General features: G+C 39.1%; 1 protein-coding gene across 1 annotated transcript in view; it reads right to left on the bottom strand.

Annotated features, from left to right (window-relative positions):
• BTBD1 (BTB domain containing 1) overlaps nucleotides 1–17,247 on the bottom strand; it is a 48,441-nt gene that overhangs the window by 12,656 nt on the left and 18,538 nt on the right. Inside the window, exons 4-5 of the mRNA XM_001929165.5 lie at nucleotides 9,936–10,133; nucleotides 319–511 (exon numbers count right to left, since the gene is read on the bottom strand). Coding sequence (XP_001929200.1) covers nucleotides 319–511; nucleotides 9,936–10,133 — 391 coding nt within the window. The remainder of the gene's footprint in view (nucleotides 1–318; nucleotides 512–9,935; nucleotides 10,134–17,247) is intronic.

The following is a 17,247-nucleotide window of genomic DNA, read 5'->3' as shown; positions in this document are numbered from 1 at the left end:
TAGCTCTAAGACTGTAAAAACAGTCTTTGATCAATCAAGGTCTAGACTTCAGCTCACCAACAGTGGCAATCCAAACAAAACTCATGTACAAGGAGGCCCAATTCGATCCTTTCTAATGTCTCCTAAGAGATCCCCTCACTCATAATTCAGTGGGGAGACAAATAAGCCTCACTGACTCCCTGACTACTGTCCTAAGTTAGAAACATATTAAACAAAGTATAAAATAAAATGTGGCTAATTTTCTCCCACAGTATGAGCATAAAAGCCAAATGCTAACTACTAGCCCACCGCACCCCAAGTCTATAATAAGACAGATACCTGATTCGATCGCTTGTTCCACTGTAACCCCAGCGGCTCTCTACTTGCTGGAATCTATTGATGCAGCATTCCTTTCCTCTGAGGCAGCATCTTGGTCGATCAATGTATTCAACTCGGGGCTTAGGGTTGACAGTAAAATGAAGGAAGAGATTTACTACTTCACGATCTGACAGAATTCCAGACTGAGCAGGACCTGTACAAATAAAAATATAAACCTCAATTAAAGCTACTTCATTGCAACTCCTAACTTTTTTATTCCACATAATAATATGAACTCAAATCTGGAAAGTGTAAAGTAATAATGAGGTAGAGAAATTTTACCTTGTTTTATTTTACTTTTTGGGGACACACCCACAGCATATGGAAGCTCCCAGGCTAGGGGCTGAACTGAAGTTACAGCTGCCGGCCTATGCCAAAGCCACAGCAACGCAGGATCCGAGCCATGTCTGAGACCTACATCACAGCTCATGGCAACGCCGCCGGATCCCTGACCCACTGAATAGGGCCAGGGATCGAACCCACAACCTCATGGTTTCTAGTCAGATTCATTTCCTCAGCGCTACGATGAAAACTCGAACATACATAATTTTAGCATCTATTTAAAAGTTTCACCAAATTCATCTGAGGTTAACCTAATATGTAAGTGTTAAAATCATTAATAAATCAAAGCTTAGATGAATCCCTGAGATCACAGAAAGATCTCTAAATCTTTTCTTTTTCTTTCTTTCTTTTTTTTTTTGTCTTTTTGCCTTTTTAGAGCAGCTCCCGCGGCATATGGAGGTTCCCAGGCTAGGGGTCCAATCGGAGCTGCAGCCACCAGCCTACCCCACAGCTCACCGCAACGCTGGACTGTTAACCCACTGAGCGAGGCCAGGGATCGAACCCCCAACCTCATGGTTCCTAGTTGGATTCATTAACCACTGCGCCACAACAGGAACTCCAGATCTCTAAATCTTTCTATCTACTCACCTTCTCTGAATATTCTGTTTACCAAAAAGAGAAGAGGTGGAGAAATGTTCACAGTGGAAGCTAGAGTTATCGTTACCTCTCCACCCCCATCTGTCTGAGGCTATAATCAAACGATGGAATATTTAGAGGTAGAAATAGATGGTACAGTGCTTCCACTGAGGGATTTAGAAATCAGCAGAGGGCAGGAGCTAATATTGGAAGAGCTGTGGAAGCAGTATATCCTATGTTACAGTTTTCTCATTCACTGTTTCTGGGAAGAGAAAATTCCAGACAGCTTACATTTATCCAGGAATAAATACTGCTCCTCATAAAAGATGACAGGAGATCCCATCCAAGGCTAATAAAAATGATCTAAAAAAAGACTGCAGAACTCTAGAAATTTGATTTAGGAAGCCATAAATCAGATTTAATGTAAAATGCCCTCATTTTTAAAGTAAAAAACATTTAAATGCGACACACAAAATCTACTGATCTGCCAGGCCTGGCCTCATAGTTCATTTGCAATCTCTAGAGAAGGAAAGATTGTAAAGAGGAAAAAAAATAAAATTACAAACTTAAAACCATGCATTTTAGCAAAGAAAGAACAGAACTGGAAGTGCATAAGATCAAAAGACAGAGATAAAAACTCATAACTTTCTCAGAATGACAAGAAGACAAAATAATTAAAATTTTAAGGTGATTAAACGGATTAAAAAAAAAAAAAAAACAGAGACCAACATATAGGTAACTAGTATTCCTGAAGAACTAACAGCAAGAAATAGGATGATGCAATAATTTAGGACTACAGGTATACCTTGCTTTATAATGCAATAATTTAAGACTACAGGTATACCTTGCTTTATTATGCCTCACAGATACTACATTTTTAAACAAATTGGAAGGTTTGTGGCAACTCTGTCAAGCAAGTCTGTTGCTATTTCTCCAAAAGCATTTGCTTACTTTGTCTCTGTGTCCCATTTTGGGAATTCTAGCAATATTTTAAACTTCTTCTTTAAAAAAAACTTTTTTTCTCTTTTCACAGCCACACCTGCAGCATATGGAAGTTACCGGGCTAGGGGTCGAATTAGAACTGCAGCTGCTGGCCACAGCCATGCTGGATTTGGGTCACATCTGCAACCTATGCTGCAGCTTGCATCAATGCCCAATCCTCAACTCACTAAGCAAGGCCAGGGATCTAACCTGCATCCTCACAGACACTATGTCAGGTTTTTTTTGTTTTTTGTCTTTTGTCTTTTTAGGGCCATACCTGCGGCATATGGAGGTTCCCAGGCTAGGGGTCTAATCAGAGCTATAGCTGCCAGCCTATGCCAGAGCCTCAGCAACATCAGATCTGAGCTGTGTCTGTGACCTACACCACAGCTCATGGCAACACCAGGTCCTTAACCCACTAAGTGAGGCCAGGGATCGAACCCACAACCTCATGGTTCCTAGTCGGATTCATCTCTGCCGCGCCACGATGGGAACTCCTTACGTCAGGTTCTTAACCTGTTGAGCCACAACCCCCAAACTTTTTATTATTATATTTGTTGTGGTGATCTTTGATCTTTGATGTTACTATTGCAGTTGTTATGGGCCCCACAAACTGTGCCATATAAGACAGCAAACTTAATTGATAAATATTGTTTATGTTTTGTCTGCTCGACCTACTACCATTCCCCCCTCTCTCTTCCTCTCCTCAGCCTCCCTGTTCCCTGAGACACAATAATATAGAAGTTAGGCTAATTAATAGCCCTTTAAAGGCCTCCAAGTCTTCAAGTGAAAGTCTTTTATCTCTCGTTTTAAATCAAAAGTTAGAAATGATTAGGCTTAGAGGGGAAGGCCTATCAAAAACCAAGAGAGGCTAAAGTAGGCTTCTAGCACCAAGAAGTTAGACAAATTGTGAATGCAAAGAAAAAGTTATTGAAGGAAATTAAATTACTTCAGTGAATGCATGGATGATAAGTAAAACAGCTTTATTGCTGAAATGGAGAAAGCTTGAGTATTCTGGACCACCCACAACATTCTCTTAAACCAAAGCTTAATCCAGAGCAAGGCCCTAACTCTCTTCAACTCCATAAAGGAAGAGAGAGAAGTGAAGAAGCTGCAGAATAAAAGTGTGAAGTGATCAAAGGGTCAGGAGGTTTAAGGAAAGCAGCTCTCTCCACACAGAAACGTGCGAAGTAAAGCAGCAAGTGCTGCTGTACGAGCTGCAGCAAGTTATCTGGAACATCCAGCCAAGATACTCAGTGATGGTGGCTGGTTTTTGGTAAAAAACAGATTTTCAGTGTAGACAAAACAGCCTTATATTAGAAGACAATACCATCTAGGACTCTGATAACTAGAGAGAAGTCAATGCCTGGTGTCAAAGATTCAAAAGGAGGCTGACACACTTGTTAGGGGCTAATGCAACTGGTGGCTTTAAGTTGAAGCCAATGCTCATTTACCATTCTGAAAATCCTAGGGCCCTGAAGTTAAATTTTACCATTCTGAAAATCCTAGGGCCCTGAAGAATTAAGCTAAACCTACTCTACCAATGCTCTATAACGAGAACAACAAAGCCTGGATGACAGCACATCTGTTGACAATATGGTTACTAAATATTTTAAGCCCACTGTTGAGAACTACTGCTTAGAAAAAAAAAGATTCCTTTCAAAATAGCACTGTTCCTTAACAATGTTCCTGGTGCCCCAAGAGCTCTGATAAAGATGTACACGATTAATTTGCTTTTGGAGTTCCCACTGTGGCTCGAAGGTAATGAACTCGACTTAGTATCCATGAAGATGCACATCCGAGCCCTGGCCTCACACAGTGAGTTAAGGATCTGGCATTGTTATGAGCTATGGTGTAGGTCGCAGTCATGGCTCAGATCTGGAGTTTCTGTGGCTGTGGCTTAGGCCAGCAGCTGCAGCTCTAATTCAACCCCTAGCCTGGGAACTTCCAATATGTTGAGGATGTGGCCCTAAAAAGACAAAAAAAAAAAAAAAAGGATTAATGTTGTTTTCATGCCTGTTAACACAACATCCACCCTGTAACCCAGGGATCGAAGGTTAATTTAGAACTTTCAAGTCTTATTATTTAAGAAATACATTTTGTAAGGCTATAGCTGCCATAGAGAGAGATTCCTCTGATGGATCTGGACAAAGTAAACTGAAAACCTGGAAAGGATTCTTATGCCATTAAGCACATTTGTGATGTTCTTAAGGAAGAGGTCAAAACATCAATATTAACAGGAGTTTGGAGGGGGTGGATTCCAACCCTCGAGGATGACTTGGAGGGGTTCAACTCTTCAGTGAAGGCAGGAACTGCAGATGTGATGGAAACAGTGAGAGAACTAGAATTAGAAGTGGAGCCTGAAGATATGATAGCAATCTCATGATAAAACTTAAATGGATGAGCTGTTTCTACAGATGAGCAAAGAGTGGTTTCTTGAGACAGAATCTACTTCCGGTGAAGATGCTGTGAAAACTGTTGAAATTAAAACACAGGATTTAGAGCTACATAAACTCAGTTGATAAAGCAGCAGCAGGGTGTGAGAGGACCAAGTCCAATACTGAAAGAAATTCTACTGTGGGTATGCTATCAAACGGCACCGTCTGCTACACCGAAACTGTTCGTGAAAGAGTCCATCAACATGGTAAACTTCACTGTTGTCTTATTTTAAGAAACTGCCACAGCCAGCCCAGCCTTCAGCAACCATCACCCTGATCAGTCAGCAGTGAGGCAGGGCTCTCCACCAGCAAAAAGATTACAACCCAATCAAGGTTCAGATGATTGCTAGCATTTTTTAGCAATAAAGTATTTTTTAATTAAGGTGTGCACTTTGAGGGTTTTTTAAGACATAATACTTGTACACTGAATAGCCTAGAGTACAAACTCATATGACTTTGATATGCACTGGGAAACAAAAAAAATTTGACTCACTGCTTTATTGTGGTGGTCTGGTACTCAACCTTAGGGGTATCTCTAAGGTACCTCTGTACAATAAAATTTTCTTAGTTGGAAAAATAAGTCTGCAGATCATGGAAACCACTCTTAGATATGTACCATACACCTACCTAAAGAAAGTAATCAAACTATACTCTCCAGTTAACAACAAAGGAGTGAATCAAAATAAAGGATTCAAGAGGTGTGTCATGAAAGAACTGGTGATGATGAGCACTAAAACCAATACAACCTAGAATTAATTCTAACATAGTTGAATTATTGTAATATGCTGTGTGGGTGTATAATCAGTTACCATGACACGGTCTGGAAAGGTTGAAAAGATGAAATAGCATGCTAATATTCTTGTCTTAAATAGGGAAGGTCAATAAATATTGTTTTATTATGAAATGGAGAGTTAAGAAAATTGAAGGGGAAAAAAGTAAATATAAAATTTATTATTTCCTAAACTCTAGACAGGAAAAAAAAAGCAAACACATTCAACAGCAAAATAAAGAGCATAAAAGGAATTCTCTCTAAAAACATTTTTGAAAAACTCCAAACAGAGATAATATGCATAACAGAAAAGAACATACATAAGAGCAAGAGAAGAAACGTTATTTGACTACATAAAAATAATAAGATGTAGGACGGAACAGCCTATGTTAGAAAAAAACAGATGAAATCATACATAAAACAGCTCTTTCAGGTTAACAGAGAACAAGTGAGGCAGTCAGTGCTTGAGAATGGAAATGTATTCAGACGAACACCTATATTTGTCACCCCTTTTCTCCTTGGATGTTTGATAATTTGCTTCATAGGGCATAAATGCCAAACAGAAATTGGCAACCTAGAAAATGGAGTAGTCCTCACTTGATTGAAAAGACAAAAACTGGAATTCAAAGCTAGCAAGGCAGTCAGCCAATGATCCGAAAAAGAATACTTAATAGAGAAACAAGACCAACATTTTGTGCATAACTTCTCCTTGAGGTATTTGTCAATTCTAAAGCCATGCACAACCAAAAAAAAAAAAAAAAAAACTACGAGGAGTTCCCGCTGTGGTGCAGCGGATTAAGAATCTGACTGTGGTAGAATGGCCATCATTAATAAATAACAAGTGCTGGAGGGGGTGTGGAGAAAAGGGAACCCTCCTACACTGTTGGTGGGAATGTAAACTGGTACAGCCACTATGGAGAACAGTTTGCAGATACCTTAGAAATCTATAGAACTTCCATATGACCCTGCAATCCCACTCTTGGGCATCTATCCGGACAAAACTCTACTTAAAAGAGACACATGCACCTGCATGTTCATTGCAGCACTATTCACAATAGCCAGGACATGGAAACAACCTAAATGTCCATCGACAGATGATTGGATTCGGAAGATGTGGTATATATACACAATGGAATACTACTCAGCCATAAAAAAGGATGACATCATGCCATTTGCAGCAACATGGATGGAGCTAGAGAATCTCATACTGAGTGAAATGAGTCAGAAAGACAAAGACAAATACCATATGATATCACTTATAACTGGAATCTAATATCCAGCACAAATGAACATCTCCTTAGAAAAGAAAATCATGGACTTGGAGAAGAGACTTGTGGCTGCCTAATGGGAGGGGGAGGGAGTGGGAGGGATCGGGAGCTTGGGCTTATCAGACACAACTTAGAATAGATTTACAAGGAGATCCTGCTGAATAGCATTGAGAACTTTGTCTAGATACTCATGTTGCAACAGAAGAAAGGGTGGGGGAAAAAGTGTAATTGTAATGTATACATGTAAGGATAACCTGACCCCCTTGCTGTACAGTGGGAAAATAAAAAAAAAGAATCTGACTGTGGGAGTTTCTGTCCTGGCTCAGTGGAAACAAATCTGACTAGCATCCGTGAGGACAGTGTGTGCACTGGGTTAAAGGGTTAAAGGTTCTGGCATTGCCACAGATGCGGCTCAGATTCAGTCCCCGGCCTGGGAACTCCATATGCCCCAGGAGTAGCCATTTAAAAAAAAAAAGAGGGAGCTCCCATCGTGGCTCAGTGGTTAGTAAACCCGACTAGCATCCATGAGGATGTGGGTTCGATCCCTGGCCTTGCTCAATGGGTTAAGGATCCAGCGTTGCAATAAGCTGTGGTGTAGGTCACAGATGTGGCTTGGGTCTGGTGTTGCTGTGGCTGTGGTGTAGGCCAGGAGCTGTAGCTCCAATTAGACAGGGAGCTTCCATATACCGCAGTTATGGCCCTAAAAAGCAAAAAAAAAGAAAAGAAAAAAGAAAAAAGCAGATATCAATGAAGTGGAAAACATATGCACAATTGAGAAAAATCAATAAAGCAAGAAGTTATTTCTTGGAAAAAATTAATAAAATGGATAAACTTCTAGGTGAAGCTGACTGAAAACACAATATACCATGTCAGAAATGAAAAGGGGACATAATTTAGAGACAGGGGACATAATTCACAAACACCGAGACAGTAAAAGGATATTATGAAATTCACGTTAACAAATAAAAGTCTAGATGAAACTGTTACAAAAAGAAACAAAATCTGAAAAGTCCTACTCTACTCAAGAAATTGAATCTCTAATTAAAATCTTCCACAAAGAAAATGCTAGATCTAGAGTAGCTTCACTGATGAATTCCCCTAAACATTTAAGGAAAAATAGCACCAATTTTTCAGAAACTCTTCAAAATGGAAAAAAGAAATATTCTTAACTTTTGTATTAGACCAGCATAAACTTGATAATCAAAATCTGACAATTTCATTAGAAGAAAGGAAAATTATGGACTAATTTCTTTCATGAAGTAGTCCTAATTTTTTTTTTTTAATTTAGCAAACTGGACCTAGTAATATATAAAAAGGATAATGCATGACAACCAAGTCTGGTTTACATAAGGATTTCAAAATAGGCTTAATTTGGAAAATCAGTCACTATATTAAGAGAATAAATGGGAAAAGTATATCAATAACTCTGAAGAAGAGAAACATTTGATAAAATTCACGATAAAACTCTTAGCAGACTACTAACAGAAGGAAGCGTGCTTAATCCATTAAAGGGAATCTACAAAAAATTTATAGCAAGCATACTCAGTGGGGAAATACTGAAAACTTTCTGCCTAAGACTAGAAGAAAACAAAGATGTTCACTGTCAGTACTTCCATTCACTAATACGCTAGAGGTCCTAAGGCATACAATAAGGCAAGAAAAAGAAATGTCTAAGGATTAGAAAGAAATAGAATTATTATTGTTTTCAGAGAGCACGACTGAACATGTAGGCTAAGCATAATGACCTACAAAATAAATTACTACAATTTGTGAATTTAGCAAGAAACACAGGAAAATCAACTGTATTTCTAGATACTGGCAAACAATCAATTAGGACACGGAAATTAAAAAAAAAATCATTTGCAATAACATTTTAAAAATAAAATACAAACAGAATAAGCCTCTCAAAAAATATAAGACCTCTACCAGAAAACTCAAAATATTACTAAGAGAAATTTTAAAAGACTTAAATCATGGATTTTAAAAGACTTAAATCATGGATTGGAAGACTCAATATTATAAAAATGTCAGTTATCTCCACATCAATCTATGGATCAATGCAACTCCAATCAGAATCCCATGAAATTTTTTTTTGGTGGAAACTGACAAGCTGATGAAGACATTTATTTATATGAAAATACAAAAGACCAAGAATAGCCAAGATAATTCAGAAGAACAACAAAGCTAGAGGACTTTCACTACAAGATCTCAAGACACAGTATAAAATTATAGAAACGAAAAACACACAATTGGTACAGGGACAAAAAATAAATATTCCAAAAACAGATTCATTCTTATTCAGTCACCTGATTCACAATTAAATCATCAGCACTGGAGGGTGTGGGGGCAAAGACAATTTTTAATATACAGCTAAATGGGAAAAAAATGAACCTCTACCTCACACCATACACATGTGTGGAAAAACAACACAAAAGGCAAAAATCCAACTGGATTACAAACTGAAAAGTTAATAAGATTTCTAGATGAAAATCTAAGAGAATATCTTCATAACACTGAGGCCAAAATTTCTTAAAGACATAAAAAGCCTTCGCTGTAAAGGGAAAAGATAGATAATTCATTAAAATTAGGATCGCCAATTATCAGAGATTAAAAAAAATAGAAAAAAATCAATATGAAAGGGCAAACAAAATTGATAAAACTCTGGCCAGACTCACCAAGAAGAGAGAAAACCCAAATAAATAAAATAAGAAATGAAAAAGGAGAAATCTCAACTGATACTGCAGAAATACAAAAAAAACCCATAAAAGAATACTATGAACAATTATACACCAACAAATTTGACAACCTAGAAGAAATGGACAACTTTCTAGAATCATACAGCCCACCAAAACTGAATCAAGAAGTAGATCATTTGAACAGACTGAACACTAGAAATGAAACTGATTATGTAATAAAAACACTCCCTACAAACAAAAGTCCAGGACCAGACAGCTTCACAGGTGAATTCTACCAAACATACAAAGGAACTTCTAATTTTTATATATTTATAATATATAAAGTATTTTAAAAGATATAAAGTATATATAATTTGAAATATATATTATAATACATATATTATTATCTTGAAGGGCTATTAGGAGAACCTAATGAAATTATATTCACAAATGCTTCTCCCCCTCTCACAGGAAGACAGACCACTCATTAAAATAGTTTAGAATAGATTTTGGACGGATTATGCCTTACCAGCTGCAAACTCCTCAATGGTCATCAGTGGGAACCGGATCAATGACAGTGCTTTCCCTAGAACTTTCTGTTTATTTCCAAAAGTCACAGGCAATTGTTGTCTTTGACACTCTGCTTCTGCCCATCGCACAACAGCTCCAAAAAGTCGACTTTCTCTGATACTAAGAGTGTCTCTTTCTAGAACTGCACAGAGTGTGTCTATAGGTAAAATAAAAAAATAAGTCAAATTAGGAATATTTTGCTTTTTAACAAAAATACTGACAAACATATTAAAACTTCCAATTTAGAGAAATAATAGGTTAGATATTTAAAATGATAGGCCTTATACTTAAAATACTAAAAGCATTAAAAGGAATTAAACTGCAAGTTTTCTTTAAAAATTTGTACTGTGAAGTTATACTTTTTACATATCATACATGGAAGCTTAGATATAGGATCCCCTTATATATTAATGCCATTTATCAAACTCAAACATTCAGAACAAAAACAATAAGTCAGAGAAAAAGGCTCCTAATCAGTAATGAACAAATTTATAAAGTCTACAGATAATGATTTATCCATTCATTCAGCAAATTTGTTTTTGTTTTTGTTTTTTTTTTTTGGCTTTTTAGGGCTGTCCCTGTGGCATATGGAAGTTACCAGGCGAGGAGGTCAAATTGGAGCTGCAGCTGCTGGCCTACACCACAGCCACAGCAACCTGAGATCCAAGCCACACCTGTAGCCATAGCTCATGGCAATGCTGGAGTCTTAACCCACTGAGTGAGGACAAGGATCAAACCTGCATCCTCATGGATACTAGTTGGGTTCACTACCGCTGAGCCACAACAGGAACTCCTCAATCAGCAAATACATTTTTTTTTTTTTTTTGCCATTTCTTGGGCCGCTCCCGAGGCATATGGAGGTTCATAGGCTAGGGGTCCAATTGGAGCTGTAGCCGCCAGCCTATGCCAGAGCCACAGAAACAGGGGATCCGAGCTGCGTCTGCGACCTACACCACAGCTCACGGCAACGCCGGATCCTTGACCCACTGAGCAAGAGCCAGGGATTGAACCCAAAACCTCAGGGTTCCTAGTTGGATTTGTTAACCACTGAGTCACCATGGGAACTCCAGCAAATATTTCTTATTAAGCACTCACAATATACCAGGCACTTTTAGACACTGAGAATACATCACTGGACAAAATGTTAAACATTCCTTGCCTTCATGGAGTTTACATTCTAACAGGGGAAACAGATTAAATAAACATAAGCTATAATGTTAGATAATAAAAATAGGAAAAAAGAGCAGGGTAAGAGGAATGAGAAGTATGGTTTAAACTAGGATGGTCTGAATAGGCCTTGCCTGAGCTCAGACCTGAAAGAGGTGGGGGGGGGGGGGTTAGAAGCCAAACAGACACCCTGAGAGAATGAGCACTCCAGGAAAGGCCAAAGTGACAGTGTGCCTGGCATACCTGAGGGACAGCCAGAGTGGCAGGAGTGGGCAGGAGGGAACAACAGTGGGTGATGAGGCCAGAAACATGGGGGGAGGTAGGGATGATCATGTAACAGGCTATATAGATCATCTGGCTTTTACTTTGAATAAAAAAGGGAAGACATTCATGAAAAAGAGGGTTTGGAGCTATGACATTTGATGTTCTAAAAGGATCACCCTGGCAGCTGTATGACAAGAGACGGCAGTGGAGAAAAGAGTGCAAATAAGATCAGTTAGGAGGTTCCGGCACTGATCCTGGTCAGAGGTGAAGGTGGCCTGGACCAGGAAGAAGTAATGAAAACTCAGATTAAGGATATATTCTGAAAGAAGACTTGAGATTTCCTAGCAGACTGGATATAGGGGGTGAAAGCTTGAGTCAAGGATAATTCCAAGTGTAGAGTCTAAGCAATGGAGGGAGAATGGTGGCACCAACTGAGATGAGAAAGACTACACAGGAACAGAGCTGGGGGTGATGGGAGGGGAAATAAGAGGTTTAATTTTGGACATGTTAAGTTTGGAAGCTCTATTTGACATCTAAGTATAAATGTCATGACTGTAACTCAGGCCCTCCCTCAGAATCCTTCTCCTCTTATCACAGGCAAAATTAAAATAGGCTGAGTTATTTTTAAGCTACAGTAGACCAATTAACAGTTAGTTCAGAAATGGGCTTCAGAAGCCAACACACTGAAATGAAATGATAAGCTGCAATCTAACAGGGCCTAAGAAGAAAAGAAATTTGTGAAAAGCAGACATAAATACTTGAAGAGCACTGCAGTCAAAAGTCTTTCATACAAAGAGATTAAAAAAACAAACCAAACCCAGGAGTTCCCGTCGTGGCGCAGTGGTTAACGAATCTGACTAGGAACCATGAGGTTGCGGGTTCGGTCCCTGCCCTTGCTCAGTGGGTTAACGATCCGGCGTTGCCGTGAGCTGTGGGGTAGGTTACAGACTCGGCTTGGGTCCCGCGTTGCTGTGGCTCTGGCGTAGGCCGGCAGCTACAGCTCCGATTCCACCCCTAGCCTGGGAACCTCCATGTGCCGCGGGAGCGGCCCAAAAAATGGCAAAAAGACAAAAAAAAACAAAAAACAAAAAAAAACAAAACCCAAAACTTCAGAGACCTAAGCACTTCATTGTACAATAACTGGTACTTGTAATAATGAGCACTGATAGTCACAAGAATTCTAAATTAGAGTCAATATGTATTGTTTAACAATGGCAAATAAAGTCAACTGTATTTTTCAGGTATTTTTCTCAAATGGCCAAAATAAATGCCTTAGGTCTTAAAAAGGATTGTTCTAGATGTACAGAAAAATTATTTACATGGAACCTGACTTTCTGAAGAACCTCAATAAAATAAACACTACTATAAAATACGTAACAGTTACACTTTAAGTTAAATTTAAATAAAAATGAGGATGCTATACTTACATATAGCAGAAATCAATGAAAACATTAAAATATAATTAAAATGCCCAGAAACACACATCTAAGAATTTATTAAAAACAAAATTCCATGGAAACAACCCAAATGTCCATCGACAGATGATTGGATTCGGAAGATGTGGTATATATACACAATGGAATACTACTCAGCCATAAAAAAGGATGACATCATGCCATTTGCAGCAACATGGATGGAGCTAGAGAATCTCATAGTGAAATGAGTCAGAAAGACAAAGACAAATACCATATGATATCACTTATAACTGGAATCTAATATCCAGCACAAATGAACATCTCCTCAGAAAAGAAAATCATGGACTTGGAGAAGAGACTTGTGATGCCTGATGGGTGGGGGAGGGAGTGGGAGGGATCGGGAGTTTGGGCTTATCAGACACAACTTAGAATAGATTTACAAGGAGATCCTGCTGAATAGCATTGAGAACTTTGTCTAGATATTCATGTTGCAACAGAAGAAAGGCTGGGGGAAAAATGTATACATGTAAAGATAACCTGACCCCCTTGCTGTACAGTGGGAAAATAAAAAAAACAAAAAACAAAATTCTCTTCTGCAATAGTCTATACACTCATAATATTTGTTTAATAACAAACATATCTATCATTCCAGCAAAGATATCAACCCCCACCCCCCACCCCCAGAACACAGAAAGGACTCAATAATATGTTAAAAATGAAGAGATTAGGGAGTTCCCATTGTGGTGCAGTGGAAATGAACCTGACTAGTATCCATGAGGATGGGGGTTCCATCCCTGACCTTGCTCAGTGGGTTAAGGATCTAGTGTTGCCAAAAGCTGTGGTGTAGGTCACAGATGCGACTCAGATCCAGAGTTGTGATGTAGGCTGGTGCTGTAGCTCCAATTTGACCCCTAGCCTGGAAACTTCCATATGCTGCAGATAAGGCCCTAAAAAGCGGAAAAGAAAAAAAAAGGTTACACATAATTTTTTTTAAATCTAGTTTTTTTTTTTTTTCCTTCTCCTACAGCTGAGCAGAGGAGTATAAACTAAGGCTCCAGGAAATCTTTTCAAAGGTAAATGAATGTAAGTCAATACACCTCAACACTTGAAGGGATTACAGATATACAATGACCATAACATTTAATCATTAAATAGAAAAACAGAGGACTTGGACCTACATGTCTCTACCTTGTATGCTAATAACTTCAGTAAAGACAAATGTGAAAACTTAAGACTCAAAAAAAGTGCATTACACTGCTCTTGGCATAATGTAAATTCAATTTGTTCTAGCAATGTGGCTTATCTTCCTCCTCCTTTGGAAAAAGCTACAAGAAAGAAACAGTATCCCTACTTGGAAAATGGTAAGCACATCCCTCTGGAACACAGATTCAAATGTCAGAGAAAAGCACCCCCAGAATCTAAAATAGCTATAAAAAAGCTCCTGAAACCAGGTGCTCCTTTCCCTCAGCTCCTAGACTTCCCTTTCATTCCCAATTTTTAATACAGACATTTGAGGAACACTACACTACAGGGTGGAAACAAATAGGTCTTCTACTGACAGATATGTTATAATAAGAAATTACAGCTGAGAGCCTAATAACGATCATAAAACACATATGATTATGTTTCATTAAGATATACAAGACTGGATTTTAATATAAACCACTGCAAGTCAAATCAAATCAACAAAATATTTGCAGGGTCTTTATCCTGCGCGAGCACCTACGTCAAGATTCCCAGGATCCAGCGGCATGCCTAAAGTAGGAGCTATTTACAGAAAACCCTTCTCAGAGTGAGTCACCCAGATGCAGGCAGTATTATTTCAGATGAGAGTAGACTGAAGTATAAATCGAGCACTTGACAGCCCCTTAAAGGGAGGGAAATTAGGATTAAGCAATGCTTCATTACCGACATGGGCAGCGTTTAGGGCTCTCAAACATCCAGTAACTCAACAAAAATTCAACAGCACACAATGTGCAGGTTCTGGTAAGGGACCCAATCTAGCCCCTGCCCTTTAGGATAATTCAAAATGAGTATAAATCCTTCCCAAAGTAACGTTCAGTAGACCGGCCTGCCATGAGCTATAGTGTAGGTTGCAAGTACAGCTCGGATCTGGCCTTGCTGTGGCTATGGTGTAAGCTCCGATTTGACCTCTAGCCTGGGAACATCCATATGCAGCAAATGTGGCTCTAAAAAGAAAATGGAAAAAAAAAAAAAAGGACAGGCACACTAAGAAAGGGATGTTATTGTACCAGAGGAATAATTTTAAATGTCACGGAGGAGGGTGAGTATCAGTTCTTAAAGAAAGGAGTCACTGCAGAGGTCTAATCTGAGCCAAGCCATTAGACTGAGAACTAGTCATGGTGGGAAGGAAAGGCCATATCCTAGACACAGCCAGTCAGTCTACTTGGTCAATAAACATTAACTGTACACATGCTACATTCTAATGTTTTCAGTGCTGTAGACACAGCGGTAAACAAGACAAAGTTCCTGCCTTCAAGGAAAGGGAAGGTAGACAAGCAACACATACACATAACAGACAAACAGCAAGATAAAAATTTCAGAGAGTGAAACATACTATGAGAAAAACAAATCAGAGTAATGCAATTGTAATGGAACAGGGATTATTTGAGGGAATGTGGTATCTAACTTTAAGTAGGTGTAAGATGGACTGTCTCAGGTCTCCCGTAATAGGGAACTGAATGATTAAAGGGAGGTAGCCATACAGATTCAGGGGGAAAGGGACTCCAATCAGAAGGAATACTAAATAAAAAGGCTCAAAAAAACAAACAACAAAAAAACCCCTGAAATAATCACAGCCAAAGTATATGGCTAACATGGAGGATGAGAAGAATAGGAGATAGGTCAGGTGTAGACAGAGGCAGGTAGGGCCTGCCCACTCTATACAAAAATTCTGTTTTCTCTTCTTCCTGGGATATGATTAGTCTGCATCTCCCAGTCTCCCCAAAGTGAGGTGGGACCTTGTGACTGAATTCTGTCTAGTGAAATAAAAGCCAAAATGAGGGTTCCATTTCAACATTAAAGCATTTTAAGTGTGGGCGTTTTCCCTACCCATGCTTTTGCCTGTCTGCCGGCAAGAAAGAGATAAGAACTAGGCCATAGCGAATGGCAGAGCCACAAGATGGAAGAGAGCTACTCACTGGCCAGGAACACTATCTCACACTGCTCTGTGAGTATGAAATAAACTTCTATTGTGTTTGAGCCAGCATGCATTTTGGGGTTTATTTGTACAAATGTGTTGAGCTTAATGTTGGGGTCTAGCATGGCCAAGCCTGACCCACCGTGACTAATACAAGACTTGATTAGTTTTGTAAGGAGTTCTGTAAGGAGTTTGCATTTCATTCTAACTGTAGTGGGAAGACACTAGAAGCAAGGAAATGATACAATTTGCTACTGTGTAGAGAACAGACTGTATGAAAGCAAAAGTGAGTGGAAGCATGGAGATAAGAGGCAGAAAATTGAAAGGAACAGTGGCTTAGACTAAGGTGAGAGCAGTGAATCTGATAAGAAATGGTCAGGTTCAGGATACTTTCCCAACAAAGAGCTGAGAGCACTTGCTGATTAACTGTATGTTGGGTATGAAAGAAAAGAGACTAATCAGGAGTTTCCGTCGTGGCTCAGAGGTAACGAACCCAACTAGTATCCATGAGGATTCGGGTTTGATCCCTGGCCTCCTTGGTTGAGGATCTGGCATTGCCATGAACTGTGGTGTAGGTCACAGATGTGGCTCAGATCTGGCATTACTGTGGCTGTGGTGTAGGCTGGCAGCTGTAGCTCCGATTGGACCCCTAGCCTGGGAACTTCCATATGCTGCAGGTGCATAAAAAGAAAAAAAAAAAAAAAAAAAAAAGAAAGAGAGTAATCAAGAACAATGTCTAGGATTTTGGTTATATACAGTGGTAACATTAAGCAAAAACAAACAAAAACTGGAAAGGAACAGAAAAGATGTGTCCCAGAGTGGGGGGGGGGGTGTCAATGGCTTTTTTTTTAGCTGAGTTGTTGGAAATGTCTATAAAATCTCCAAACGAAGAAGTCACTAGTTGGGTATGTAAATTTGGAGCCCAGAAGGAAGATAAGATTAAAGATATATATTTGGGGTTCATCATGCTGCTGATAATATTTAAAGTCACAGGTCTGGATCAGGTCTCTGCTCTCCTGCAAGACAAAATTCAAACTCCTTAGCTTGTTATTACATGTCCTCCACAACCCGGCTTTAAGCTGCCTAGCACTGCCCTTCCTCCACATTCTCTTTATCATGGGATTCCACTCGCTCTAATCTCCTTCATTATCCAAATGCTATCCATTCTTTAAGGCCCATGTCAGAACGTCCTCTGTCAAGATTCTACTAACACTACTTCAGTTTGAGGTGCTCTCCAGGCTTCGGATTGGCATAGTAATTATTTT

This window comes from Sus scrofa, chromosome 7, assembly GCF_000003025.6.
Source record: "Sus scrofa isolate TJ Tabasco breed Duroc chromosome 7, Sscrofa11.1, whole genome shotgun sequence".
Lineage (NCBI taxonomy): Eukaryota > Metazoa > Chordata > Mammalia > Artiodactyla > Suidae > Sus > Sus scrofa.
This window is presented reverse-complemented; position numbering and strand designations above follow the sequence as displayed.